Source organism: Protobothrops mucrosquamatus, unplaced genomic scaffold (assembly GCF_001527695.2).
Source record: "Protobothrops mucrosquamatus isolate PMUCROS unplaced genomic scaffold, P.Mucros_1.0 scaffold233, whole genome shotgun sequence".
Classification (NCBI taxonomy): domain Eukaryota; kingdom Metazoa; phylum Chordata; class Lepidosauria; order Squamata; family Viperidae; genus Protobothrops; species Protobothrops mucrosquamatus.
The window spans coordinates 1,154,703-1,165,275 of record NW_015386584.1 but is presented as its reverse complement, the minus strand read 5'-3'; the positions used below and the strand labels follow the sequence as shown (position 1 = coordinate 1,165,275).

At 35.5% G+C, this 10,573-nt stretch overlaps 1 protein-coding gene across 1 annotated transcript in view; it reads left to right on the top strand.

Annotated features, from left to right (window-relative positions):
* The window catches only part of PTPRM (protein tyrosine phosphatase receptor type M), a gene marked incomplete at its 5' end in the record, with an annotated part of 332,499 nt that overhangs the window by 158,602 nt on the left and 163,324 nt on the right, over positions 1-10,573 (top strand). The window contains one exon of the mRNA XM_015814271.1: positions 9,929-10,061. Coding sequence (XP_015669757.1) covers positions 9,929-10,061 — 133 coding nt within the window. The remainder of the gene's footprint in view (positions 1-9,928; positions 10,062-10,573) is intronic.

Below are 10,573 nucleotides of genomic sequence, written 5' to 3'. Positions count from 1 at the left end.
ATCTAGTCCAACCCCCTGCTCAGGCAGGAAACCCTATACCATTTCAGACAAATGGCTATCCAGTCTCTTCTTAAAAACTTCCAGTGTTGGAGCATTCACAGCTTCTGGAGGCAGGTTGTTCCACTGATTAATTGTTCTAACTGTCAGGAAATTTCTCCTTAGTTTTAGGTTGCTTCTCTCTTTGGTTAGTTTCCATCCATTGCTTCTTGTACTACCTTCAGGTGCTTTGGAGAATAGCTTGAATCCCTCTTCTTTGTGGCAGCCCCTGAGATATTGGAACACTGCTATCATGTCACCCCTCGTCCTTCTCTTCATTAAACTAAACATACCCAATTCCAGCAACCGTTCCTTATATGTTTTAGCCTCCAGTCCCCTAATCGTCTTTGTTGCTCTTCTCTGTACTCTTTCTAGAGTCTCAACATCTTTTTTACATCATAGTGACCAAAACCGGATGCAGTATTTAAAGTATGGCCTTACCAAAGCATTGTAAAGTGGTATTAACACTTCACGTGACCTTGATTCTATCCCTCTGTTAATGCAGTCTAGCACTGTGTTGGCTTTTTTGGCAGCTGCAGCATACTGCTGGCTCATATTTAAGTGATTGTCCACTAGGACTCCCTCTCACAGTTACTACTATTGAGCCAGGTACCACCTATACTATACCTGTGCATTTGGTTTTTCTTCCCTAAATGTAGACCCTTACTTTTTTCACCATTGAATTTCATTTTGTTAGCTAGCGCCCAATGTTCAAGTCTGTCAAGATCCTTCTGTATCTTAAGCCTATTTCTGGAGTTTTGACTATTCCTGCCAGCTTGATGAAGATGTTGAAGAGCACTGGGCCCAGAACAGAGCTCTGGGGCACCCCACTACACACTTCCCTCCATGTAGAAGCAGTTCCATTGAGGACCACACGCTGAGTACAGCCGGACAATCAGCTACGTATCCATCTGGTGGTGATGCTGTCTAATCCACATTTTTCTATCTTATCAAGTAGTAGGTTGCGGTCTTATCAAATGCCTTACTGAAGTCCAAGTAAATTATATCTACAGCATTCCTCTGGTCCACTAATTTTGTCACCTTGTCAAAGAATACAATAAGATTTGTCTGGCATGATTTGTTTATGACAAACCCATGTTGGTGTTTGGTAATGACTTTGTTTGCCTAACTTTGTTCATAACACTTTCTTTAAGCTGAATTTGTATGTAAGTTGGAACTTGTACTTATAAACTAATTTACTAACAATAGTAGATGGTGTTGTCCTTCCTTGAACTGATAAATTGTTGAACGTGAATGCAGTGCTTTCACGAACTGTTGGAAACAGTCTGTATATTAAAAACTGCTGCTTCAGCAATTCTTGAAAACTTTGCAGGCTTCAGCAGTTCATCGGCTCAAGGAAGGAGAATGCCAGCTGCCATTTTTAGTAATAGGTAACCTGTTCCTATCTAAGGATTGTCCTTAAGTTGGACCTTCTCAAGCCAGGAATTGCCTATAGTATGCATTTACTACAGGTACTCATAGCAAACAAATAGACATATATGGAAAATTATGGAGCAGCTGTTGTCTGTAGATTTAGATAAAGTCTTTCACTGACTCAGTTGTCAAACTTGGCTCTATCACCAACCTTATTATCTGTATATCTGCTTCGTTAGAACTCCAGCATTTGTTGCATTGTTTTTTTTTTTTTCCAAAAATTCTGAGTCTCTGCATTCTGTAGATCAGAATGTAAAGTGAATAGAAAATGTGATTCTTTCTGCAACAGCAGCTAAATGCATTTTAATAGGCTATAGTGTCACTAGTGATATATTGCCCTTTTTTGTTCTTTTATGTGTTGTATTTGTCATTTCTGTGGTGGCTGTTTCATCTATAAAACAGTATAGTTACAAGAAAATGCTAAGAGGATATAGAGTTGCGATAGGTTGGTGTGTTTTCTTTCTCCCTTATCCATGAATTGCTCTTTATGTGCCCATCCTATCCCACAGCAAAAACAAAAAAACCACTGGGTCAAATTACTTTCCCAAAATAAGTATATTTATTCATATAGAGCACAAATAAATATAAACTAAATAGCTACAGTTAGTGAATAATTCAGAAGGATATTAGGAATAGCATATCTTCTGCTGGCAACAATCCCATAAATAGTAAAATAACCCTTTCTCAATTGTTTGCAAAATAAAATGAACTGACAAGTCAGTATGATAAAGCTTGACAATTATTGGGATTATTTTATCACTATTTTATTGTGAAAAATGCAATAAGGGGATTTGGTGTTTTTTTCATCCTAATTACAATTAGCCTGAATATACAACCTATATTGCAAAAACACGAAGTAATTAGATGAGGAGACCTGAACTCTTTGATAGCCTCACATTGCAATGAACAAGGACATACATTCAATTTCACACCTGCTAAGATTGTTGGCCAAGCAGGGACAAAAATAGCCAGGAAAATGATTGAATCCTGGGAAATAGGCCCCTTGTCAGTCAATAAGAGTGGTGATTCACCACCAACTAATCAGATACTTAGAATCCAAGGGTGTGGCAGCACAAGGAAACAGAAACCAATGACTTAATAGCCTGCCATCAGCACTCCAATTAACAAATGAAAACCGCATACAATCAGACATCACGTAAATACTACACATGAAACAGCCCAGTGCACCAGTTCTGGAGAGAAAGTAAGTTCCCTGAGGATGGGTTCCAGCACCAGTCCAAAAGTTTGGAAGACTAAAACTCGGGTCCTGAGGACCGATTCAGATTGTATCCTGCAACATTATCTTAGGACACATATATTTGCCTTTACTTGTGGAAAACACAAATGCCTCGGAGGCCACTACTGATAAAGGAGTTGGAAAGAATTCCAGAATAATGTTTTCTTCCTATTATTGTTATTAATGGTGTTAGACTGAACAGCATCTCTATATATATCAAAATGCTAAGATAGCTGTATCTATAGATTTAAACAAATGATAAAAATCTAAATTTATTCTGTCCACAGAAGAAAGCCATAGGTTCTAAAGCCAAGCTTATTACCCAGTGCATTGGCACTGGCAGCCAGCTGATAGGTTGTTTAGAGTTCAGAGACAATGGGCATAAATCAGAGTGAAATGTCCTAAATGATTTAAATATTAAGATAGTTATAGGGAAAAAATATATACCAATATATATCCCTTCAGCTTGCAAAGTACCACAGCGAAATGGCAGCTGACGAACTCCGTTTATGGCTGTATCTATGCTAGGGTTCAAAATATAAGGTACTTTTGTCATCCTTTTATACTTTTCTTAACCAAAAGTTGAAATGGTCTGGAGACTTTCTCAATAAAACATTTTACCTACTCTGGAGATGGCCTGATGGCACATCTTAGCAGTGACTTCTTTGTAATTTAGATAGTTGACCGATTTCCAGGGATATTTTTAAATAAAATGGAGAGCCTAGCAGACAACATCTGATGAAGACCCGATGACATATCTTGTCAATATCTTGGGAACCGAAATAATTGTCCCTCTGACAAAGATAATTGTGCATGAGATTATTTCTAATATACCACTATTTATTTGTTTTATCAATTGTTACAAGCAACAATATAAATAAAAGGCTGAAAGGCAAGAGTGATTTACAATGCAATTAAGGAATCTGTGCATGTGGAAGAATTTACAATACAAAGCTTATTAGGTTATATACAATTTATATTGTCAGAATATTCATCTTATATGTATGGAGTAAAAAGGAAGATCATACCACCAGCTTTTTGCCAAACTTTTGAATGCATTAGCCAAAAAATGTATTCATTTATGTAGCTTTGCACATTTTCTTAATTGTCTATATTTTCTACATTTTCACAAAAAATTGCTCTAGAAGTTTAAGAGGATCCTATAATGTTGCTGAAGCGTGCTCACTGGTATCTCCAATTTTGCTAGAGGCTGAGTTAGAAAATATTTTGCTGCTGCTAGTAACAGAAAATATGGTCTGACTAGGCCTGGAGAACACGTGCCCGTCAGCTCTCCCTCAATATCTACAGATTTTCATCTCTTCCATTCTTTTTCTCTGTACATTTTTTCTCTTCTATCCATCTGTGACAAGATTGGTGGATTTCCTGCCATGATAGCAAAGGAAACATAATTATGTGGAAATTATCTGGAGAGTAAGATAGAAGTTACAGACAGAGGGTTGGAAAGAGAGCTAGACAATATGACTCTTTGGAATTGGAAGAGAAGGAATTTTATTTGAGATTTAGAGTAATCCCAGAGGATTCTGATGAAGATATTAGAAGAAGGTTTTAGTCTTAGCAATTTTTTTAAATTAAGATAAGGAGAATACAGAAGTAAAAATTAAGTAGAATAAATACAAGATTTGTGAGAATAAGAAATATTCAAAGGGAAGTTTTGTGCATTTTGTTAGGAAGGCAGATGAGGTTTTACAGCAGCATTTTAATACAAGACCAAAGATACAGATATAATTGTTCTTAAAGGAATTCTTATTAGAATCTTGCATAAAGGAAAAAGATATTATTTTTTGATTGAGTGATTAAAACAGAAAAGGATTCCATTTCTTTGGGACAAATTGGAAGGTTTGATTTTTACTTTAAACAGCACAGGTTTTGACTGAATTCTATACAGAAAGTGAGAGAATTCCTAGAAAAATTAAAGAGGAATTGGAGGATATTTGAACGGAAATGTCTGATAGTAAAGATAAAGAAATCCCTGCAGATTTTACTGTGCTAGTCTTTGCCAACTATAGGGGCAGTGTTGATCTTTGTTTAAAAGGCCATTGTGCAGCTTCAGGTTGTGCACCAATTGTGCCATTCCTGAACCAGGAAGTATCATGATCAGTCACCTTCCACATGGATTGCTGCAACTCTACATGCTGCTCCCCTTGAAGAATCTGGAAGCATCAGCTGGTACAAAATATGGTAGCACAGATTTACAAGCACACTTAGAGCAGTATACATTACAAGTAGTCTTCAACTTACAACTGCTCATATAGTTACCATTCAAAGTTACAGTGGCACTGAAAAACGTGGCTTATGGCCATTTTTCACACAACCATTGCAGCATCCCCATGGTCATGTGATCAAAATTTAAATGCTTAGCAACTAACTCATATTTATGATGGTTTCAATGTCCTAGGGCAGGGGTGTCAAACTGCCGGCCCGCGGGCCAGACGTGTCACATGGAAGCCACGCCCATCCCATTGCCGGCAATGGCAAAACAGTCCCGATACATCATGCAATGTCACGTGATGTCGCGAGTTTGACATTTCTGTCCTAGGGTCATGTCATTACCTTTTGCAACCTTCTGACAAGCAAAGTCAATGAGGAAGCCATTTAACAACTGTATTACTGACTTTACAACTGCAGTCATTCATTTAACTGTGGCAAGAGAGGTCGTAAAATGGAGAAAAAATCACTTAACAACTGTCTCACTTAGCAACAGAAATTTTGGGCTCAATTGTGTTGTAAGTCGAGGACTACCTGTGCAACTTTGCTCCATGAGCTATATTGATTACCAGTATGCTTTCAGGTTCAATTCAAGGTGTTGGTAATGAATTATAAAGCCCTACATGGCATGGAATTGGGTTATTTGGGGGACTGGCTCTCTCCAATCATATCTAACTATCCCATCAAGTGCAGCATGAAGGGCATGTTGTCATCTAATTGGACCCAGAAGAATAATATTTTCTGTTGTAACGCCCACCCTTTGGACTGTCTTTACCCAGATTGGCCCTGACCTTGCAGACTTTCTAGAAGGCTTTGCTATCTGGCCAGTGGATCTGGGAATGTGGCTATGAAACCTATGAATGGCTGTATTATGAGGGACTGTCTAGAGATAATAGGGTTTTTATGCTTTTTAATTTTTAATGACTTTTGAGGTTCTGTTTTTTGTTATTGTACTTTTTAAGTTTGTCACTGCCCAGAGTCATATGGCCATATAAGTTTACCAAATAAATAAATAGAAAAATATTTTGGTTAAAGAATAATAAAATAAATTCTACTAAACTTATTGAGATTGACATTTGGTCGATATATAAATAATACATCATGCTTTTTTCTTAAGCTGTTTATTTTGGTCTTTGGTATCCAGACCAAACAAACAAAAAATTCAGAATTGCCAGCATCCATACACCAATTTAATTATTTAAAGACTATCATAACAATATATTGTTCCTACCAGGGAATAATTTCTGCAAGAATTTTCCAGTGTTGTTGACATAGGAGCTATTCTAACTATCTCTGTTTTACTGGCTACATGCCAATAAAAGCCACAGTGCCATCATATATATCAACATAAAAATAACACAGATAATACAACTTGCATCAAATGTGTCATGACATAATTTTCATATTTCATGAAATTAGTGTGCTGACATAGGTAAGTCCTCCTCCTTCCATGTCTTCCGAAGTCCCGAATGCTGTATGAGAATAGTATCAATGGGATAGGAATGAATGCACAAAGAGTTGGGGGAGAACTACCATTTATATGGCTTTTATCTTCCTTTTTATTGTCTTCCACACTTTAATATTTTTCCACCTTCACATTCCAAGCTCCCTATCTGTCGTCAGTCCTGAGTACAGTCTTTTAGGATTTAGGGCTCCTGTTTATTCCCAGCTGAAAATACAGATGAGTTTCTTTAATTGATGTCTTGATTGAGCTCTTTAGCATTTGACCCAGTTTCTGCATCAACAACACTGCAGCTGCAAGTGCACAGGATCACTTACTGCTACAAAAAGAAAATTCTTGATTTTTACCGCTTCATTCTGGTAAACCCCTCAAACTAGGTAATTAAAAAAATGCACACCTCTATTTGACAATTTAATCTAGTCCTATTTTACATGAATCCCTGCACCTAATCACATTGCAGCTGTCACACAAGAGTACAACTTTCATGTTCCTAACCTGAGTAGCAGTGTGTTAATATAGACACTAAAAAGTGATATTACTTGGATCCTGCGCTCTGAATAATAATTTGATTGCAGGTCTCTTGAAGATATACAGTTTTGAAGGTGTGATCAGTTTCTTTTCCCTCAGAAAGAACAAATGGATATTTATCAGTTTTGAAAAGTTGTAGCAAGAAAAAAATAGAATAAATATAAACTATCTTGGACCAGTTAATTCCAGGATCTGCCAGCTTCTGAAACTGATTATATATAAAATTATTATATATAAAATTATTATATATAAAAATGATGTTCATTTTTAAAAATACTCTAATGTGCTGGCATTGTGATATTGATAGGAACATCTGTATAAGACATTACAAAAAGTGCATTTAACATTAGTGAAAAGAAATTGGGCTTAAAGGAAAAATTAAAGTGAAACAATGTGCTCTGAAAGAATGGGGCTTGTGGAAAAAAACATATCAGAAAAAAATAGATGCCATTATGTGTAATGTAATATAACATTTAACAGGGATAGTAACAAGTTCAGTAAAGTGAATTAGTGAATTAGTGTTTTACACTCAAATAAATTTATATTAAATCATTTTCATATCTCTGGCTTTAACTGTACATTCCAACTGGTGATTACATGCAATGAAGCTATAGTTTCATAGCATGATTACATAATACTCATATTTTGTAAGAGTTCATATGACTTAGCAAGCATGAGACCACAATTGATTATTAAAACATCAGGATGCAATTGGTGACATAATTTCTCCACGTATATGTATTTCATATATATTGCCTTAAGCTCTCAGAATCTCCAGACAACATGCTATTGATTATCACATCTAGAGAGCGCGGGAGAAGGCTGTTGCAAATACCTGTCTTTTTAGCCTTATGTACTGTTGAACCTTTGTGTTTCTACTATGGCTGTAAAGAAAATTTGACAAACTTAAATTGATTTAAAATAGTTGAGTTGTGGCTGTTGTTTTTCTCTTGTACTCTTCCAGGATATGGTATCATTCCTCCTTTGCTGATCTTTGTGTAAGTGTCTATGGAGATTCTCAGTCATCCAGGTCATGGTTGTCCCAAAAGTGCTTTTTTTCAAGGCAATTGGACTTTCTTGTTTTTCTTGAAGACGTTTCGCTTCTCATCCAAGAGTATAAATCCTGCCATTCCTCACCATCCAGATAGAGCTGAAGAAGCTTCTTGGATGAGAAACGAAACATCTTCAAGAAAAACAAGAAGGTCCATTGCCTTGTGAAAAAAGCACATTTGGGACATTCTTTGTGTAAGGTTATACCAAAGGGCATAGTATGAACACAGGTGGTATTGAAATTAAAAACAGAAAAACTGTAGTAAAAATAACTGTAGCTTGCTGACAGTGTGAAAACATTGACAATGTAAATTTGTGTGGCCCAATAGTAAAATATTACCATCTGGAGATCATTAGTTCCTCACACTTGGCGCATATAAAACATCTGGCTCTCTCAGTACTTCCCTGGCTTCCCTATTCTTCATCATGGAAATAACAAAAAGCTTGATAAAAATTGTGAGATGTGCCATATGAGAAACTACTAAGTATTGGGACAATCAAAGTAGTTCTTCTGGTTAGTAACCTCAATCTTGTCTTCATTTGTCAAGTTGATATATAATTGGTTCCGGGAATTTTCCAGTGAAGAAAGGCTTTATTTATTGTATTTGCAGATTGAAAATGAGTTCAATTCTTTATTAGGCACAAAATGGATAGTAGTTGTTCAACTAATGTTTCAATTAATTTGTGAAACCAAGCCTATAAGCTAGCAAGAATAATTTTATAAGCCTGACTGTTGCTTACTTCAGTGTGTCATTTATTGTTTACTTATTTATGCTTATATGTTGCTCTATTTCCAAAGTTTCAAATGGCATTGGAAGTCTGGCATCATTAGATGTTGAGTAATTAAAAAAAAATCTACCTCAGAAATACACATTAACGTATTGTCTAAGCAAATGATGGCCGCCAACCCCCCCACACACACATACACACTTAATCAGAATAGTGAAAGACCTTGATTCTGTTGTGTGTTGTTCCCCAGATTTAAAATATAATTACATTTTACTATTTTCTCATTCACATCCATGTCAGTTCCCAGGAAATTTAATGAGAAAGCTTATAAGTCAGACTTGTTTCCAGGATGATTTGTCTACCTTGTGAAGGTGACATGGAACCTCAAATGATGGATACTGCCAGATTTTGATTAAAATGTCAGAAGTCCTGTAAGGAGGTCAACATAGTAAACTGAATAATGCATCCTTAACAGTTATTAATGCTAAAGTTATTTTTCAAGAAAATGAATGTTCATAAGACATAGATTCTAATATTCTGCATTATGCAATAAACAGAACAAACAGTTTTGTTTTGTTTTGTTTTTGTAATGAGGAGGTTACAAAAGCTTAAGACAGTGACTGCTGTAAGGCACTGGTTATCTCATTTAAACAGATATGAAATGTAGGTGCCAGTGGTATGATCATCAGCTGTTTTCTATTTTATGAATAAATTGCTTAGAAGGAGTCATTTGCCCACCAGATGTGACCTAGATTTAGATTTCCAAAGGCAAAAAGTCTATTGTGTAAAAACAAAAGAATTGCTGGTAAAATGCATGCTAAATTAGCTTATCTCACATTTTCAGGTGTTTAAGCTAATATGTTAAGGAATTAGTGCTTCATTTATTTAAAAAATTACAAAATACATTTCAGCAAATTAAATTTGGATAAAAGCTTACAGTAGTTACTGTTTCAATAACTACAATAAAGTAGCAAAACAAACTGGGAAGGCAACACCTATAATTTGAAATATAACAAATTGCTTTGTGAAAACAGGGCAGTAAGCTGTTGGCACTAAAATTTATTTTGGCATTAGGAATAATTACATTTTCTATAAACAACAGCAGGCCCTAGAAATAAAAGTTTTATGTCTGCCAGCCATGATGACTCTTCTTCTTATGATAACAAACTAATAAGCAAAGCATTCAATGTCTTATTTTCTTTTCTCTTTTCAAATATTGACTTTAGGTGCTGCCACGAGGAAACCAGATCCTGAACAAGAGAAGCAAACAGATCATACTGTTAAAATTGCTGGCATCATTGCAGGAATCTTGCTGTTTGTCATTATATTTCTTGGAGTTATATTAGTTATGAAGAAAAGGTGAGTAATTAATAGTCTATTTTGCTTAATTATTATATTTTATTTTGCCCAGTAAACTTACTTCCCTGGGCCTATAATGTGTCTGGGGTGTGGGTGTAGGTGAGAGAGAGAGAGCATGGAGATATAAATCTCCTGTATGTTCTTAAATAAAACTTATCTAAACTTCATGGCCAACCCTTTTTATGGATGATTTTAAAGAGGTAATGCTGTTTTTTACACCTAAAGTTTGCAAGTGTTGACTGAAACTCAGATCTGACATTTTTCTTTGATAGTATTGTAAGCAAATTAATGTTAGAGTGCTTGTGTTAAAATAACCCAACTTTAATAAGTACACCATAATATACCATATAATCAGCCCAAATGATATAATGTTTATCAGTATCTCTGCTGTAACTTGAAGGTAAGGTGAATATTTAATTCAATATAAAATTTTTACAAAATTGCTCAGTAAAACAGGCAGTAGGTTTCATAAGCAATTATAGAAAGTAAGCAAAATCTTTGGTTTAATTTTA